The sequence below is a fragment of the Biomphalaria glabrata genome, chromosome 10, assembly GCF_947242115.1.
Source record: "Biomphalaria glabrata chromosome 10, xgBioGlab47.1, whole genome shotgun sequence".
NCBI classification, from domain to species: domain Eukaryota; kingdom Metazoa; phylum Mollusca; class Gastropoda; family Planorbidae; genus Biomphalaria; species Biomphalaria glabrata.
Genome location: NC_074720.1, coordinates 43,030,280 through 43,050,130, shown reverse-complemented (window position 1 = coordinate 43,050,130; position 19,851 = coordinate 43,030,280). Strand labels below are relative to the sequence as shown.

Below are 19,851 nucleotides of genomic sequence, written 5' to 3'. Positions count from 1 at the left end.
GGTATCTCCAACAAGGGAAACTGTACTTGACTGAGGTAGTGTTTTAGCTGAGATAGTTCACTATTTAGGTCACCACTTTAAAGTAATTTTTAAACAAACAATAGATAACTATACAATTCTTCAATTTTAATACAGAATAGTTAGAATGTTGGCTTGAGGAAGCTTGAGTCATGAGTTCAAAATCAGGTCATTTCCCCTCTTTTTAAAAATATGTTTTATTAATGCTTTTAAAAAATGATTACGGTAAAATTCAGACATCTCTCCCCGCCCACCCACCCCACTTTCTCAACTGGTCCAGATAAGTAATAGGATCATAGCATACTGAGAAAGCCAAAAGCATGAAATAGCGCTAAACAAAAACAATTTGTAAAAATATTATTAATCACACTGATTCTTGCTGATGGTCTAGATCTATTACAAATTTAATTGCATGACTGATCCAAACTAATTGTTACAATTACACTCCATATAAGCTTTGTTTTTGTTTTTTGTTTAAATATTTTGTTTTTAATGTCTTTCTTGTTCCATGCATGTTCATCAAGATGTCTTTCTTGTTCCATGCATGGGCATCAAGATTACTTTCTTGTTCCATGCATGTTCATCAAGATGTCTTTCTTGTTCCATGCATGTTCATCAAGATGTCTTTCTTGTTCCATGCATGTTCATCCAGATGATTTTCTTGTTCCATGCATGTTCATCAAGATTACTTTCTTGTTCCATGCATGTTCATCAAGATTACTTTCTTGTTCCATGCATGTTCATCAAGATGACTTTCTTGTTCCATGCATGTTCATCAAGATTACTTTCTTGTTCCATGCATGGTCATCAAGATGATTTTCTTGTTCCATGCATGGTCATCAAGATGACTTTCTTGTTCCATGCATGTTCATCAAGATGACTTTCTTGTTCCATGCATGTTCATCAAGATGACTTTCTTGTTCCATGCATGGTCATCAAGGTTACTTTCTTGTTCCATGCATTGTCATCAAGATGACTTTCTTGTTCCATGCATTGTCATCAAGATTACTTTCTTGTTCCATGCATGGTCATCAAGATGACTTTCTTGTTCCATGCATGTTCATCAAGATGACTTTCTTGTTCCATGCATTGTCATCAAGATGACTTTCTTGTTCCATGCATTGTCATCAAGATGACTTTCTTGTTCCATGCATGTTCATCAAGATGACTTTCTTGTTCCTTGCATGTTCATCAAGATGACTTTCTTGTTCCATGCATGGTCATCAAGATGACTTTCTTGTTCCATGCATGGTCATCAAGATGACTTTCTTGTTCCATGCATGGTCATCAAGATGACTTTCTTGTTCCATGCATGGTCATCAAGATGACTTTCTTGTTCCATGCATGTTCATCAAGATGACTTTCTTGTTCCATGCATTGTCATCAAGATGACTTTCTTGTTCCATGCATTGTCATCAAGATGACTTTCTTGTTCCATGCATGTTCATCAAGATGACTTTCTTGTTCCTTGCATGTTCATCAAGATGACTTTCTTGTTCCATGCATGGTCATCAAGATGACTTTCTTGTTCCATGCATGGTCATCAAGATGACTTTCTTGTTCCATGCATGGTCATCAAGATGACTTTCTTGTTCCTTGCATGGTCATCAAGATGACTTTCTTGTTCCTTGCATGGTCATCAAGATGACTTTCTTGTTCCATGCATGGTCATCAAGATGACTTTCTTGTTCCATGCATGGTCATCAAGATTACTTTCTTGTTCCATGCATGGTCATCAAGATGACTTTCTTGTTCCTTGCATGGTCACCAAGATGACTTTCTTGTTCCATGCATGGTCATCAAGATTACTTTCTTGTTCCATGCATGGTCATCAAGATGACTTTCTTGTTCCTTGCATGGTCATCAAGATGACTTTCTTGTTCCATGCATGGTCATCAAGATGACTTTCTTGTTCCATGCATGGTCATCAAGATGACTTTCTTGCTCCTTGCATGGTCATCAAGATGACTTTCTTGTTCCATGCATGGTCATCAAGATGACTTTCTTGCTCCTTGCATGGTCATCAAGATGACTTTCTTGTTCCATGCATGGTCATCAAGATGACTTTCTTGTTCCATGCATGGTCATCAAGATGACTTTCTTGTTCCATGCATGTTCATCAAGATGACTTTCTTGTTCCATGCATGTTCATCAAGATTACTTTCTTGTTCCATGCATGTTCATCAAGATGACTTTCTTGTTCCATGCATGGTCATCAAGATGACTTTCTTGCTACTTGCATGGTCATCAAGATGACTTTCTTGTTCCATGCATGGTCATCAAGATGACTTTCTTGCTCCTTGCATGGTCATCAAGATGACTTTCTTGTTCCATGCATGGTCATCAAGATGACTTTCTTGTTCCATGCATGGTCATCAAGATGACTTTCTTGTTCCATGCATGTTCATCAAGATGACTTTCTTGTTCCATGCATGTTCATCAAGATTACTTTCTTGTTCCATGCATGTTCATCAAGATGACTTTCTTGTTCCATGCATGTTCATCAAGATGACTTTCTTGTTCCATGCATGGTCATCAAGATGATTTTCTTGTTCCATGCATGGTCATCAAGATGACTTTCTTGTTCCATGCATGTTCATCAAGATGACTTTCTTGTTCCATGCATGTTCATCAAGATGACTTTCTTGTTCCATGCATGGTCATCAAGGTTACTTTCTTGTTCCATGCATTGTCATCAAGATGACTTTCTTGTTCCATGCATTGTCATCAAGATTACTTTCTTGTTCCATGCATGGTCATCAAGATGACTTTCTTGTTCCATGCATGTTCATCAAGATGACTTTCTTGTTCCATGCATTGTCATGAAGATGACTTTCTTGTTCCATGCATGTTCATCAAGATGACTTTCTTGTTCCATGCATGGTCATCAAGATGACTTTCTTGTTCCATGCATGGTCATCAAGATGACTTTCTTGTTCCATGCATGGTCATCAAGATGACTTTCTTGTTCCATGTATGTTCATCAAGATTACTTTCTTGTTCCATGCATGTTCATCAAGATTACTTTCTTGTTCCATGCATGGTCATCAAGATGACTTTCTTGTTCCATGCATGGTCATCAAGATTACTTTCTTGTTCCATGCATGGTCATCAAGGTTACTTTCTTGTTCCATGCATGTTCAAGATGACTTTCTTGTTCCATGCATGTTCATCAAGATGACTTTCTTGTTCCATGCATGGTCATCAAGATGACTTTCTTGTTCCATGCATGTTCATCAAGATGACTTTCTTGTTCCATGCATGGTCATCAAGATGACTTTCTTGTTCAATGCATGGTCATCAAGATGACTTTCTTGTTCCATGCATGGTCATCAAGATGACTTTCTTGTTCCATGCATGGTCATCAAGGTTACTTTCTTGTTCCATGCATGGTCATCAAGATGACTTTCTTGTTCCATGCATGGTCATCAAGATGACTTCCTTGTTCCATGCATGGTCATCAAGATGACTTTCTTGTTCCATGCATGGTCATCAAGATGACTTTCTTGTTCCATGCATGTTCATCAAGATGACTTTCTTGTTCCATGCATGTTCATCAAGATGACTTTCTTGTTCCATGCATGTTCATCAAGATTACTTTCTTGTTCCATGCATGTTCATCAAGATTACTTTCTTGTTCCATGCATGTTCATCAAGATTACTTTCTTGTTCCATGCATGTTCATCAAGATGACTTTCTTGTTCCATGCATGGTCATCAAGATGACTTTCTTGTTCCATGCATGGTCATCAAGATGACTTTCTTGTTCCATGCATGTTCATCAAGATTACTTTCTTGTTCCATGCATGTTCATCAAGATGACTTTCTTGTTCCATGCATGGTCATCAAGATATCTTTCTTGTTCCATGCATGTTCATCAAGATGATTTTCTTGTTCCATGCATGTTTATCCAGATGATTTTCTTGTTCCATGCATGTTCATCAAGATTACTTTCTTGTTCCATGCATGTTCATCAAGATATCTTTCTTGTTCCATGCATGTTCATCCAGATGATTTTCTTGTTCCATGCATGTTCATCAAGATGACTTTCTTGTTCCATGCATGGTCATCAAGATTACCTTGTAAACCTGTGCAATGCAAACCAAGAAATATTTTTAAAGAATTTTAATTGGTCAAGTAGCACTAGATAGGTGAAGCCAGGCACCACAATGGAAACTCAAGATGTTAAGCCAGTCACCATGTGTAACACTCCATTATTACTGATTAAAATAGCTAAATGACATACATTTTGAATTATAAACATTTTAAAGGTAGTGAAAAAAAACATAAGTGACAACAAATAATTAATTTAAAAAGAAAAACATTTTTTTTTAAATTTTTATACTGAAAATGAAAAAAATACATTTATTTCATTTGTAGAAAATGCGTTATAATTTATAATTCTAAAAAAGTTTGAAACCTGATAGGTAATGACAAACCAAAAGTATAGAATTTATAGAATGGTGTCTAAATGAATCAGATTTTTAAAAAATTTAATCTGAGAGAATATAAATCGCTGAGGCCAAACTTTTAGTTTATTCAAATTTTTTGAAATAATAAATGCTTGCACAACTGAAAAACAAACACCAAATCCACATTAAAATATGCCAACAACTGAAATAAATAAATAGAACAGCAAACAAAAAAACACAAATTCACTGAACCCAGCACATTTTTGTTACATTTAAAAACAAAACATCGAAAACAAATCTTACCTCTTCATCTTCTGCAATCTTTGTGATAGAAAGTTACAAATGTGTGTTGAGAAAAAAATATTTTGCTAAACGCACAAAAGGGTCATAGCCCTAATAAAGAAATCTATATGAGGCAATTATTCTAAAATTTTCTTTTTTTTGTAAATAATTAAATGAAAAAACAAACAAACAACTAACTTTTTCAATTCTTGGCAGTCCGTCAGGTCCCAGTATAATTGGCTTCCCAATGTCAGAAATATCTGAAGAAATTGAACAGTGAATTTGTGCTACTGAAGTTTTTAAATACAAATGCAGAATAAAAAAAAACAACACACATTCATTGGCTGTGGCTTTAGAGATCTAGATCTTTTAGTTTTTATTTGGCCAGATTTAAGAATTTTAAGCCTTATGTAAAAAGCAAGCTGGCAAGTAATTATTTTTTAAGGAAGATTTATAACAAAAAGGGCAGAAGTGCATAGAGCAAGATTAACCAAGAGAAAAAAAATGTACACACATTTATTTGTATATAACCTTAGCCATTACAGGTTGTAAACGTGGATGGTCAAAGACACAAGCATAAGAAAAAACAACTGAAAAGAGCTGCTTAGAATCGTTAAAAAAGCAACAACAACAAACAAACGATAAAAAGTAACGTTCCCCCTTTCAGACCTTTTGATCTATAGGGCCAATGTTAGGGTCATCTGTTTCTTTGGCCAAGCAAGGTGTCAGGGGTGTCCTAAAAATCACAAAATTTAGATTTCCAGTCTTCACTGAGATTTGAACCCAGGACCCCATGTTCAGAAGCCAAGATTAAATTATACAACATAAAAGTTCAAACATACCTGGGCCAACTATCCCAGAGTCTTCAACAGCTGTTGAGCTTGGATGTAAGATTGTATCATTTCCCTTCTTTTTCACCTTTGTGGCTTTACCTGATAAAGTCCAAGAAAACATATGAATGCAAATAAATGCAAGAAACACTCCATCAAACTAAAACTCCCATTATATCTTAGAATGAAATGGATTCCTTTAGGAAGAGAGACAATGACTATTTTAGCTTCCTGCAAAAAAAAATATTATACAAAAATTCTTTTGTGATGATGGCCCATTACAATAAAAAAGTAAAGTTTCCTTTCAAGACCTTGCAATCTATAAGGCAGGTGATGTAAAGGTCATCTCTGTAGCCAATGATTAATGAGGAAGTCATATGGCCAGCACAATGAGCAACAGCCTTTACTTTTCCCCAACTAGTGTCAGGTTTATTTCATATACAAAATAACCTTGACCTTGTATTTGGCAGACACTGCCACTAACCACAGAACCACAAGATTTAATCTAATGTATAGTTGCATAATTTTAATTTCATTACTCATTGGATGATGTTTTCTTCTAAATACTGAATAGTTGGGGATGATAATGCAGCAGTTTTTTTATTATTTATTTGAGTTACTCTGTTTCATTACCAGAACTACAAAGCAAATTATTTTATTCAAATTCTAAAAACCTAAAAAAAGACAATAAAAATTGTAATTTATTCTTGAACTTCAGTTCCAATGTAATACCACTACGTTTTATAACATAGATACCACTTATAGATATAATAATATATAGATTATTTATTTTTAAAAAGTATAAAAAATTTAGATTATGGAGAGTATAACTACAGAAAAAAAGTGAAATAAAATTCAGAATATAGATCTAATAGTTACATTATAAATGTAATTTTTTAATATTCTTTTTTTTTAAAGATATATAGAATTTATGTTTTAACTAATTTTTTTGAAATTCATAAATAGCTTCAATTGCTTCAATAACGCATTTGCTAATGAAACAAAATGAAAGTTTCAGACTGAAGAGCTCCGTATAAGGTGACTACAAAATAGAGATACATGGGAAATAGGAAAGTTAATGTCAAAGAAACCAAGATCATCTCTTGTTAGTTATGAATAGGATTATATTCTCATAGAGTGGTTACAAAAATAATAAGTCATTAAATAAAATCAATTTCTTTAATGGAAACCATAAATACACACAATTTTATTGGTTCAAAGCACACATACAGTTTTTCATGAGCAGAGCAATTGAATGTGCTTGTAAAATTTGGATTACCCCCCTCCCCTTCCATCCTTTTTCATAAATAGATTAATTCTTTCTTTTATTTATAACAAGAAATAGCTATTTTTAGAAATAACAAGTTTCATCATGAGATGAATTAAAATGATGACAAACTTTAAAAGAGAAAGACAACTCTTTCAGTAAATAAACCCATAGCAGAGGTCCAAATAAAAATAGAATATATGCCCTAAATAAAATCACTATTGGAACCAGGATCCTTATGAGAGGAAGGAAAAGTTGAAGAGCTTACACATCAGCTGAACAGACTCTGTTTCAATGTCATTGAACTCTGCCAAATGCACTGCAAAAGCATTGGGGAAATAACCAAATAGGGTCATTAACTGAACTACAGTGGACTGCAAGATGTTCACACCCAGTATCAAGCCAACTCAATTCCATACATTAAAGGCATCACCCTTTATAATCATTATACAAGCTTATGCTGCTACATCAACCTAGTATGATGAGGCAATGGAAGAGCTTAACACAAAATTTGCGGAAGAGGTCAATAAAGTCCAGAAAAAGGAGACTGGAATGTCAAGGCAGGAAGTGACTTCTACCAAACCTCTCATCTAACGAGTGATGGGGCCCAGGGCTTTGGCCTCAATTAAGTCCCAAAAAAGGACATTCTTGTTGTACAAGGAGACTGGAATGCCAAGGCAGGAAGTGACTCCTACCAATTAACCTCTCATCTAACGAGTGATTGGTTCCAGGGCTTTGGCCATTCTCCTGACTGCCTGATCTGGTTGCTAATATTTAAAAATGCATTTATCATGGCTTCTCCTCCAGCCTGTAGAAGTTCACCAGGAATATGGTCACTTCCAATGTCATCTCCAGGAAAACTTGTATGGGTGCTTGACTTAAAATTAAATCAGAAGAACAAACAGGTTTTAGACAAGAAAGCTATAGACAGAGCAATTTATGTGTTGATAAACTTTAGTTGCATATAGATCTATTTATGTTTTTTTTCTCTTCAAACTATGACCTCATAAGTCTTTGTTTATTCTTTCATATTGAAAGTTAAGAAAAAAAGAAAGGAGAGCTTGCTTTGATAAAAAACAAGGAACTATTTAGAAATGAAAAAAATAATTTAAAAAAATAATAAAATTTCTTGATAGTATTTAGATGTAATTAAAAAAAAAAAGAGTAAAAATAAAACATCTTTCTGGAAATAAAGTTTTTCTTTTTTTATATAACAATCTTTTTTAAAAAAATGAAGATCCTGAATGGGTCTCATATTATGAGGTGCTTAAAATTTGAGAAGGCCTACGTATAAATATATTTAACCATTTAGGTCATGATATTTCACTCCAAGTTATAAAATCATGCTATTTTATTTTTTATTAAAATCATGAAGAAAAATGATAATTAATGGTCTATTTATTTTTATTAATGGTCTATTTGACAACTTTTGAGCTTAAGGTTTAAAATAGAATTCATACTTGATGATGCTATTCTTCAAAACTGCTGAGTCATAGAAAAGTTTTAAGTTTACTTTGAAGAATATTTAAAAATAAAAATTTCAACAAAAAAAAATAAAAGGTTCAAATAATTGTTTGCTTTCTTTCATAAAATTAATAAACAAAACAAAATTAGGAGAAAAAATGCAAGCTACAGATTTCAAACAAATGAAAAATAATTCTGGTGTAGGGACTTACTCCTCTGTGATGTGACATCTGTTTCCTTGTCTTCATTAAGAGTCTTCTCCCCTAGCACTAACATATATAGCATGGGATAATTAAAGATATACACAATCTAAGGAAGCAAATATATGGTGCAGAATGGCTATAAGAAAAGCTCTGCTTAAATAGCGTTAAGAGAAATGTTAAATTGCTTATAACAGTGGCAGTGGTTCTCATGTAAAGACCATCCTGTATGATGCAGGCATGGGTGTGCATGCTCGTTTGTGTGTCGTGTGTGTGTGTTGGTCATGGATCATTATTCAAAACAGTGTCTTTTAGAGACGTTAATCAACTATTCAAGAACCTCAATGGAAGAGATAGTCCATTTGTTGAGATGTGTATAAGTTCAATAGATTTTTCTTTTATTGGAGATTTTCATCTTCGGTGGAAAACTATAAATAGCTATCTATTGGTGTATCTGGTGTACAGAAAATAAGAAGTATTGATTACCTATGTCATTTAGAAGGAATATAAAAAATTTTTTTGCAATGTAAAATCATATTTCCAATCTCTTGTTTTTATAGCAGAAACTGTTATTTAGGTGGAAAAATTTTAAAAGACAGAAAGAAATGGAGAAAGATGGTCAACAGATCATATAAGGTGCCCCAACTGTCCGACTATAGCATCCTTGTCATTGTATTACAAAATTATCGTGGAAATACCCAATAATGGCAATTATTCCTTTTTCTTCTTTTGTGTGGAAGTTTTCTTACTTTAAAAAAAAAAGTGTAGGCCTATATTGTTAATTATTAAGAAAGGAAAGGGTTTATACAAATCAATAGCCTCAAAGAAAAAAAAATACTTAGACTTAAATATACATAGCTATAATTTTAATACACATACATTTTTTGTACAACATTTAAAGTGTGTGATGTGTGAAAAAAAAAAACATGCCAAAATGTTAGCTCTAAGTTGATAATACAATACAATATTTACAACTAATAATTTTGTATTTTGTTATTTAAAAAAAAAAGGGTAAATAATTATTTCAAAACTGAAATCTAAAAAAAAAAATTGTTGCATCATTTCTTACCAACAATATTTGTGAGGATTAAATTAAAACCAATTGAAAATAAGTCTGAATGTAAAATCCACCTTACCAGTTTCTTTTTATCGAATGAAAGCGTTAAGTATAAAATGAGTTTTAAGAAAAACTAAGCAAAAATGACTAATGTTTTCACATAAATACCGGTACATAGTAGTCTAATGACCAAATGTGACGGAAGAGTTATACAGATTGATAGATTGCTTAATTAATTAATTAGATAAAAACAGCTTTAAGATGGTTTCATTATATTTTTTTCAAAACAAAGATTTGAGTTTATGATATATCGTACCTATGCATTGCCTTTTATTTTTCTTTCATTAACTTATAGAATGTGTAACTTAACTCTTTCTCTCCTTAATTATTTACCACATTCTGGTGGAATCAACGTTGGTATCGTCACTTAGGAGAGAAAGAGTTAATAATATTTATATTTAAAAAAAAACCATTAAGTTATTTAGTCTGACTTTCATTTACTATATAATTTTTTTTAAATAGAAAGAAAAAGGTCCAACAATTTTTATAGGGTTTTAAAAATATTTTGACATATTTCTTTTTAGTTTTACTTTTCATTTAAAAATCTGGCCAAGTGCATGTGATATTCCTTATATGGTACAATCTTGTCAAATAAACATAATCTATTTATGTCTTTATTATCATCTTACCGACGTCAGTGGAAGGTAGTCCAGCCAGTTGACCATCCACACTTTTAATCTTACTGTCGTAGAAAGCCCTCAGTTTGTCCATGTCTTGTTGAAGTTTGGTTTTGTTTGTCTTTTCTTCCTCAAAGGCTATTTTTAGCTCATTCATTTTAGTTTCGTATTCCTGAAAGATATGTTGACTAAACGTAAAAATATACAGCATCTCTGTAACTAGATATTCTATATGCCACAGTTCTTATAAATTTCCACAAATATACAGGGGCAGACTGGCTATATAGGCGTTCTGGAAAATGCCCAGTGGACCAAAACTCATTTGGCCAGTGGGAACACCATCGAAAGGGACACTTTTAATAATAAAGGCCTGTTATAGATTTGATATTATTCACTTATAAAGAGGCCCCAAGGGGAGTATATAAAAGATCTTTTACAGACTTAACAGTCATTGGGGTAGCAATCATGGCTCAAAGTAAACCAATGTACCAAGGATCATTCCTATGCAATAAAAATAGTTCAAGGGAAATAATTTTAATTAAATTCATTTCATTTTTTTCTAAATCATTTCACTCTACTAACCTCTTTAATTTTCTCTTTCTCAACCTCGAGTTCTTGTCTGACAACTTCAATATCTTTCTGGCTCTCTTTAGATGTAGTCTTCACTGGACCTGCTGTATAAGTTTGTTAGATAATGTACATTTTATTGCAAATCATATATCATGCAGAAGATCTTCATTTCTATGGAATGGGACACACAAAATATAGGTTGTTATAATCATTTACAATCATAAATAAATTGACAATCAACTCTTGAGATTAACACTTCTATGGCTTTGAAAATATATAGCTTTTCAGTTGAAATTTCTTTTGATCAACTGCTTTGGTTGTTTGGGTGCATGTTAGCAGAGTGGTGAAGTGCTTGGCTGGAATCTTGGTGAAGACTGGGAATTTTGAACTATGGGATTTTTAAGATGCCACCCTACTCTAATGGATACATGACATTAAAGGCAGTTTGATCATAGTGCTGGCCACATGACTCCTTTGTTAACTCTTTATCTCCGTATTTATTTTTCCACGTTCTGACAGAATTGTTCGTTTTTCACATTCAACCCTGTTATGATTAAACTTCAATAACATTTTTTTGTTTGTAATCAGAAAACCTTACTTTTGGTCTAGATTTATAGGAGAGTGCATGCTCTTTTTCTATAACCCAAGTTACACTTTCTAAAACCAAAAATTAATTTAATGGGGTCAAATCAGCGATGGTATCGTCAATTAGGAGAGAAAGAGTTAACCATTGCCAGAGAAACTGATGACTTTTACATCATCTTTCCTTTTCCTTTTCTTTTTTGGTTGTTAATGATGAGTGACTAATCATTCAAGAAAGAGAAAATGATATTAACTCATATAACCCAATAGCTCCTATAGCAATAAAATGTGGTTTTTAGGCTATGAAGTGCTATGCGACAGGATGTTACCAACATCTTTGTACATCGTATAAGAAGAGTTCTAGTCTTGTTCAGAACAAGAAGATCAGCTTTGTTACTTTCAAAATAAAAACTGGATCTGTGCAAATCAATGTATTAATTATCTCCCGTTTATTTTGAATACATCTTCTCTCTTTAAAACAATTTTTATTTTTTAATTCAAATTTTTAAAAAGCGTTACTTTGCTCAGGTGTTAGACATGACTTTATAAAACAGGAAATGGTAGCTACTGGGTTACAGAGGTGATCTGCAGACCAAGAAGCAAGGTTGCCAAGATGGACATGATTCCAACTGAGAACAGAGTCAGATAGTGAAGTATTGTTGCGACCCTATGTTCCACTGGGAGTAAAAAGGATGAAGTCAAGCAACACAAGGATTAAGGACAGATTTGGCACCTACAACATCCTGACTCTCAAAGGATGTAATTGTCACGAGTCGAGTCTGTGACCTATTTCGACCAGTTTCTAGAAGCTCGAGTTCAAACCAGTGCAAGTGTCCAGCGTAAACAAGTTAATTTTAGGTATCCAATCAAAGAAAGGGGTTAAGGACAAAAATAGCACACGTCAGCTTCTAGAAGGTCAAAGTTACTAAAATAATTATCTGAGAAGTTTCCATGATTCTGGAATGTATGATTAAGAAAGGTATAAATTAAGGGAAATTCAGTTAGACGGGGGTCCTCGCTCAGTCCTCGATTAGTAATAAGTTTTGTGATATTAGCGGGTCCATTAAGTAAAGTTTTAGTAGTTGAAGTTGAAGTTAGACTAAGTGAAGTTTCATGTATCATTTAAGTTTTATTTATGAAGTATCAAGTCAAGTTGTTATTGAATTGAGAAGTCAATTTTATGTAAAAGTTGGAGAAGTATCATTAAAGAAGTTTTAAGAAAATACAGAGAGATGTTTCTTTCTTCATTTCATTGAATTGTCAAGTTTGATAATAATAATCCCCGGCAAGGGTGATCGTCACAGTAATGTTTAGCATAACTCACCGCTGAGACTGACATCTACAGGTATTTGACCAGAAAGCATCGCTTTGAGTTTCTCTATTTCCTCCTGGTACTGCCTCAGCAAGGCGTCTTTTGGATCTTCGTTGATCTTGGGTTTGTTCTTGATGTTCTTGGCTCTGTTAGCGTAGCGAAGCGTGGACAGAGTCTCTTCGTAATTATTGTCCGCTGGAGACAGACACGCTACCATCATGGTCTTAGTGTTACCGCCAAGAGAATCCTTGGAAGAAATTCAAAATGAGCTCCCTCAGAAACAGACACAACAGAATGAAACATTTTGGTAACTAAAAAGTTGGAATTAGTAACATTTGCCCTTTTGGAGTGTCTCTAGAGAATGCAGACCATGTCCTTCAAAACTGCATTCTCCATTGAGATGTACAAGCAAGACAATGGCCTTAAAACACCCCTATGGAAGGAAAACTATATGGTGTTGATATTTGATATTTTGGATATGTGTCACATTGGCACAATTTAGACCATCAGAGCTCCCTGATCTGGAAACCACTGCCTATTTCATCTCAAATACTGGTCTAGTTATCTGAACCTTCTAACATAACAATGAGAATGCAGAAAAAGAAGAAGAAAACAAACTGACATCTAAGCTTCTCTTAAATGAAAGGTTGTTTTTTTTAAATTGTTTTTGTATAACGTAACACATCTATCAGGCTATAATCATGTTAAGCACTCTTTGGTCCATTCTCTTTGTGGACAGGTGGGGGGGGGGGGGGGGTGATAACTTGGGAGAAGGTTTCAAGCCAAGATTTGAATTCAAGCTTTCTCATTAGGCAGCCAAGCAGTTTATGCTAACCAGCCACACATCCCACAAAGGCCTGTACACAGTATTTATCAACACATACAAATGCTAAGTCTTTATTCAGCCACAGTATCTTCATAAAAAAATAATGATATTAAAAAATATTATATGTCTGCTATGTACTCACTGACCTGTAAAAGTCTGGTAAGTTTGGAGTCCCTGTAAGGTATGTGTTTGGATTTCCCATCCACAAGAGCAGAGATGACATTCCCCAAAGCAGAAAGAGATAGGTTAATTTTAGTGGCTTCTTTCAATCTATCACCTGTGGCACCTACAATGCAAAACAAAATTTACTTCTTAATATGTTGTGCAAATTTGTATCTTAATCCTAGCAGTTGTATATAATTTGCTCACCCCTTTATAATAATAATAATAATAATAATCTTTATTATCCGTAAGGAAATTTGTCTTACAATTTGTGCATTACCAAACAAAAAACATTATAACTATAAGAAACCAAAGTGTACATTCACACCAGACTCACTCATAATTTACATGTGACAAAGTTTGTACCAGATTGTTCTTATTTAATGATTTGATTGCCAGGGGAACAAAAGCAAAGGCAATGAAATGATATGACTCAAAAGGGTCAGAAAAATACAGCAACATAATTTGACTGCTCCAGTAAGCTGACACATCTTCAGGTAACATACTAACTGTAAACATGGTATGAAGGGTGTGGATGAGTTTTTTTTTTCTTCTAGAGTTGGTTTTCCTAATGCTCTTAGATCTACATAACTGTGCATCTAAACTTAGATATCAATAGTAGACCTACAGACTACAATTCAATCTATGCAGAAGCAGCAGTAGCCTGCCACATATTCCTAACAAACATGCTAAGTCCTAACGACAAATAAAAAACAAACGACACAATTCCCACAATTCCCCAGTTTTCTCCATCTCCGACTTGTACATATACATAGAAGTGACCATCCCAGAATAAAAACAAGTCAATTAAAAGACAAGGAAGTTGTAAGGCTGCTAATGTGCCACGTGCCCTGATGCTCCTAAATGCCCTTACAAAACAGAACGAAGATTGGGTTCTATGACATTGTTCCTTGAATGTATAATACTGAAAATATAATTTTATTCTTCTGCCAAGGGGGAGAATGGAATGTTAACATTTCATAAAATTAATTGAAGCCATCTTCACAATGAAGCAGCTCTTATGAGTGTTATAGAATGATAAAATCTTAATCCTTGTTCAGTTATCATATTCCTATTATTACCTACAAGATATAGTCTTGAATTACTAAAAAAAATGCCTGTATTATCTCCCTCTATTGATTATCTCATTTTTATTTTTAACACTTGTCATCTAATCTCTTAACCATCTTTTTATGCTGCTAAATTGTAGGCTGCCTTATCCATACAAAGTATTGTCTGGTCTTGACTACTGGGCATAAGGGGATGTTTTAGGATGAAGTAACACACTCAAGAAGAACATTTTCAACAATTTCTAATTAGTGGAAACAAAACCAACAGTGCAGGTTAAATCAAAATTAATGCAACTGTTTACCAAGGAAAAAGTAAGGAACTTGTACAGGCTTGTTTAAAGGAAAGAACAATTAAAAGTATGAATCATCATTGATGTAAGAAAAAAACAAACTAAGATTAATTTTGTCATGCTATACAAACCATAAATATTATAAATAATAAAAAGATTTTTTTTAAAAATCACTTTGACTATTTCCAAAGCAACAGTGTAGTGCTGTTATGTATGAAGATATCAACAAATCAAGTTTTTTTTTTTAACCAACTCTAGAGCTCGGTTAATTTTGGAATTTCCTCACACTCTGAAGATATCAGAAAATAACTTAATTTAGCAGAAAATAACTTAACTTAGCAGTAAGATGCTAGATTTCTTAGTATAAATCCTAAATACAGGGACAAAATAAAATACTTGTGGTGTCTGCCGACAAATCACCACCATGAGGACTAGTAATCTCTTAACTACTTACAAAAAAAAACTACAATAGTGCCAATGAAAAAGAGTATATGATAGCAAAGAAAATGTACCAGTTTTTCCCTGCCTCTCACTGCCAGCCAAATCCACCAGATTCAGTTTCCCAGCTCGTATATGATCTTCTCCATTCTCATCTTGCGTCACCATCTCAAGACTGATGGAAAATATGGAGTGGCTTCTTGAAGAGTCAGCATTCATCAACGTGGCTCCGGTGCTGCGATTCATCCAGCCTTTGTTCATGATATTTTCACACTCTGATACATTGTGTACTGGATGCATGGAGAGACCTGAATCAAGAAATACTTGCAACCTATATTATTTATGAACAATTAACAGAGAAAAAAATTATGAAAGATGAAATTTACTTTTTTTAAAAATCTGTAGAGGTTGTAGGTGAAGTCTTTAAAAGTTTCAAAGGAGATCTTTGTTTGCAATTAAAGAAAATGAAGTTTAATATTCAATGAAGTTTAATATTAATATTAAATTAAAACTTGCTTTAGCCTTGCTAGTAGAGACAGGATTAATGCAACAATCGGACCCAATGATGACCTGCTAACAACTGCATAAAAATGACAACTAAAACTCTATGACCATATCACAAGGTCGTCAGGGCTCACAAAGACCCTCCTCCAATGAACAGTATCAGGAAAAAGAAGAAGAGGCTGAAAGAGGAAGCGATGGGAGGACAATATAAAAGAATGGATTGGCCTATGATTGATAGAGATTCTATCCAAAGCAAAAGATAGAGATGAATGGAGAGAGATGGTCAACAGATCTTGTGTGGTGCCCCAATGATCCAACAGACTAAGGGAAGGTAAAGTGGGTAAATTTTTTTTAGATTTACTAACAACAACAAAATTCCTAGCTTGTTAAATAATAGTCAGCTGACTATATGAGTAACTTTCCTAAGAAAAACATCTAAACAACACCAATTTAAAAACTTTCTACAGTTGCTGATACATTGCTGGGAATGAAAGTATCAGACCCCTTGTACCAGCCTATATGCCAAAACTTATCCAGTATGATGAGTGTATTAAAACTGTAAGCCTATAGCCTACTATGAGTAAGCAAAATATTTTCTATCTTTTCATATTAGTTCTATCTAGAAAACAAGCAAAATAAATAAATGCTCTAAAAAAAAAAACACCCCCAAACTTTGTCTAAGAGAAGAACTCCACATTTACAGCCAGAAATATCAATACTGGCTGCCTGGTAGTGCGTATTGCGTGCTAGGCTGTCGTTAGGACTGATCAATGGTCCAAGGTTCAAATCCTGCCCACTCCCATCCCCTATTGTCCTGCGGGAGGTTTGGACCAGGAAGTAAATTATCTTCAACTCTGAAACAACATCCGAAACACATAAAACATTTTAAAAACAAAAAAAAATTTTACTCTAAGATATATTCCCCTTTTTAGATCAAACAAAATTAATTAATGACCCCTAATCAATTAACTGATTGGTTAATTTTGTAATGATTCCTGTTTTGTTAGGAACAATGCATAATTGTGCAACTCATTCCAAGAATGGGAAGTGGGAGAAATAATATGTTCAAAATTTGTACCAGACAGATAGAGTGAGTTAATATAAGCTTTGTAAATAGCTTATAATTTTGATTATACAGGTACATAAAATGTTTTCATAACTGAGGAATAATGCGTAAAATTTTTATCAAGTATTAAGGTAAACATGATGGCCTTTCCCTTGAAGGTTCTTAAGATAAACAAATAAGAACCATTCAAAACAATTTTAAACCACAGAAAGACCAAAAAAAAAAAAAAGAATTCCTTCTGACCATTGACATACACTCCAGACAGAGTGAGTTGATATAAGCTTTGTAAATAGCTTATAATTTTGATTATACAAGTACATAAAATGTTTTGATTACTGAGGAATAATGCATAACAGTTTTATCAAGTATTAAGGTAAAAAAGATGTCCTTTCCCTTGAAGGTTCTTAAGATAAACAAATAAGAACCATTCAAAACAATTTTAAACCACAAAAAGACCAAAAAAAGTAAAGAATTCCTTCTGACCATTGACATACACTCCTTTCTCTGGATGTTCCTTCAGCTCCAGTTTTGCCTTGACATCTTTACCCAATAAATCACGTATTTCTTCATTGTAGATTTCCAGGTATGAAGCATGGATAAGAAACTTTATGCCGTTTTTGATGCTAATAGACTCAAAGATGTGAGTAAATGCTCTGCAACAGAAATGTTGTTGATACATTCAAGTTATGAAATGAAATAATTAATTAGATAGTGTAAGTTCCCCTTTCAGACCATGCAATCTGTAGGGCAGATGATGTAAAGGTCATCAGTTCCTGTGGCCAATGGTTAACGAGGGTGTCATGTGGCCAGCACAATGACCAACCCCCTTTACTTTTCCTAAACTAATGTCAGGTACCCATTAGAGCTGGGTGGAATCAGAAGCACCCTAAAGATACTGAAATTAAAATTTACCAGGATTTGAGCCCAGGACTCTGCAACTAAAAGATAGTGCAAGACATGGTAATATTAAAAGACAAAATTTGTTGGTGCAAATTACAAAATTTATCTTTATGTTTTTGTAATATATGTTTTTAAAAATTAAACACATGATTTATCAATTATCTGTCTATTTAATGAGAAACAAAAGCTAGAGATCTTTTTTTTTTAACTTATATTAAACTTTTTTTTTTTATAATAAAGAATTACTACTTCAATGTTATGCCAAAGTCAAATTTCTTTGTTGGTCAAGACTGTCTGAAAAATAATTTTATTTTTGTGGCTGATATTTTAAATTAAAAAAAAATGATGTGTTCAGCCAATGCCAATGTGGCACAAAGATTTTGAATTATGCATCTGGCTGTTACACAACTTTGTCAATATAGGCTAGACTCTTTAAGTTGCTCTTCAGAAAGTGAAGTAGACCTTCCATGGAACCCTATCATTTTGAAGTAAGAAGTAACATCACACTGCACATATTGTTTCTGATTACCTTGGAATTATTCCTCTTTGTGTTGGTGGGTCATGTACACCTTGCATCGAAAAACTTTTTCCACATCCTGTTTGGCCATATGCAAATATTGTTCCATTATAGCCTTCGATGACACCCTTGTCGAGATAAAAGTAACAATTAATATTCTTGTTTAGAAATGGTCATACAGATTCATATGATCTTAAAATTCCATTTGTCTTTTACCACCGTCACCTATCCTTTGGTCTGTTGGGGCACCACACAGATCTGTTGACCATCTTTCTCCATTTCTCTCAGTCATTTGTCTTAAGAAAAAATGTATGTGTTTGTTTTCTAATGTGGGATGGGGATGAGTTTGAACTGGGACCACCAAGATGATAGTCTAGAGTGCATACTACATGGCCAGGCAGCAATCCATAGTAAGAAAATAGCTAGCACAGAAGGTGACAATGTAGTTTTGAGTAGATAATTTAAATGTTCTCACAAACCCTTTCATTTTTTATTAATTTCCTGAAATCTTGATTTTCTTTTTTTTTTTTTTTATTAATTTTTTAAAACAGAAATAAAAATATAAAATTATTGATTACTTCAATAACCTTAAGAAACCCTTCTCAGTGGTCAAAGGGGAAAAGCATTCTGATGCCCTAATGGGCTTTTCCCAAGGTCCAATATCATTAAATTTTTCATAATTTTGTTTAGACAGAACTTGACACTAAACTTACCTCAACAAGAGGGTAGGCATTCTCACCATAAATTTGTTCAGTAGTTGAGTCAGTAAAATAAGACCCATCGAAGGTAAACATTTTGGGTGGAGCTTTCGAGTCAGACGGATTAACAATACTACACTGCCCCCTGGGGGTATCCATTGCAATGACTGTTTTGCAGTTGAGCCCCTTCTCTCTCTGGTTCATCGGGCGGCATCGTACAATGACTTTTACTGTTTCAGCCATGGCTTTTTTTTTCAATATGTTTTTGTGCTGTGTTCAAAGCTAGAATCTAGTAATTAGTTTAATATAAATATAAAATAATCAAATATGCATTTTAAGAATTTAATATTGAACAAAAGAATGTTATAACACATTATTTGACATATAAGATATATATATTAAAATATTTTTGCATAGAATGAAGAACTCCATCTAAGATTCTATGTAGGTTCTAGACTTTTTACATGTTAAAGAGACAATTGGCAATGTATCAACAGAGAATATTGGGGAAAAAAAGTCAATTTTCCATACTAAGAACTTAGCAGTATATCTACATTTTGAATTTCTCCCATATAGACTTTTGACTTGATTTGAAAAGATTCACTTCATAATGTGCCCCTGACACATTCATGCTCTCATATTTTTTGGCCGGTTAATTTTAGTAGCGCTTTTACTTATTCATGCCTACATCCCAATCCCCTGCTAACAAC

The 19,851-nt window shown here is 33.6% G+C and overlaps 1 protein-coding gene across 1 annotated transcript in view; it reads right to left on the bottom strand.

Annotated features, from left to right (window-relative positions):
* Positions 1 to 19,459, bottom strand: part of LOC106056808 (osmotic avoidance abnormal protein 3-like) — a 30,356-nt gene extending 10,897 nt beyond the window's left edge. Inside the window, exons 1-12 of the mRNA XM_056045198.1 lie at positions 19,157 to 19,459; positions 18,456 to 18,571; positions 17,510 to 17,679; positions 15,531 to 15,764; positions 13,643 to 13,782; positions 12,683 to 12,917; positions 10,789 to 10,880; positions 10,219 to 10,378; positions 8,485 to 8,541; positions 5,554 to 5,643; positions 4,910 to 4,971; positions 4,733 to 4,750 (exon numbers count right to left, since the gene is read on the bottom strand). Coding sequence (XP_055901173.1) covers positions 4,733 to 4,750; positions 4,910 to 4,971; positions 5,554 to 5,643; positions 8,485 to 8,541; positions 10,219 to 10,378; positions 10,789 to 10,880; positions 12,683 to 12,917; positions 13,643 to 13,782; positions 15,531 to 15,764; positions 17,510 to 17,679; positions 18,456 to 18,571; positions 19,157 to 19,384 — 1,602 coding nt within the window. The 5' untranslated portion in view covers positions 19,385 to 19,459. The remainder of the gene's footprint in view (positions 1 to 4,732; positions 4,751 to 4,909; positions 4,972 to 5,553; positions 5,644 to 8,484; positions 8,542 to 10,218; positions 10,379 to 10,788; positions 10,881 to 12,682; positions 12,918 to 13,642; positions 13,783 to 15,530; positions 15,765 to 17,509; positions 17,680 to 18,455; positions 18,572 to 19,156) is intronic.
* Between the last annotated feature and the right edge of the window lie 392 nt (positions 19,460 to 19,851).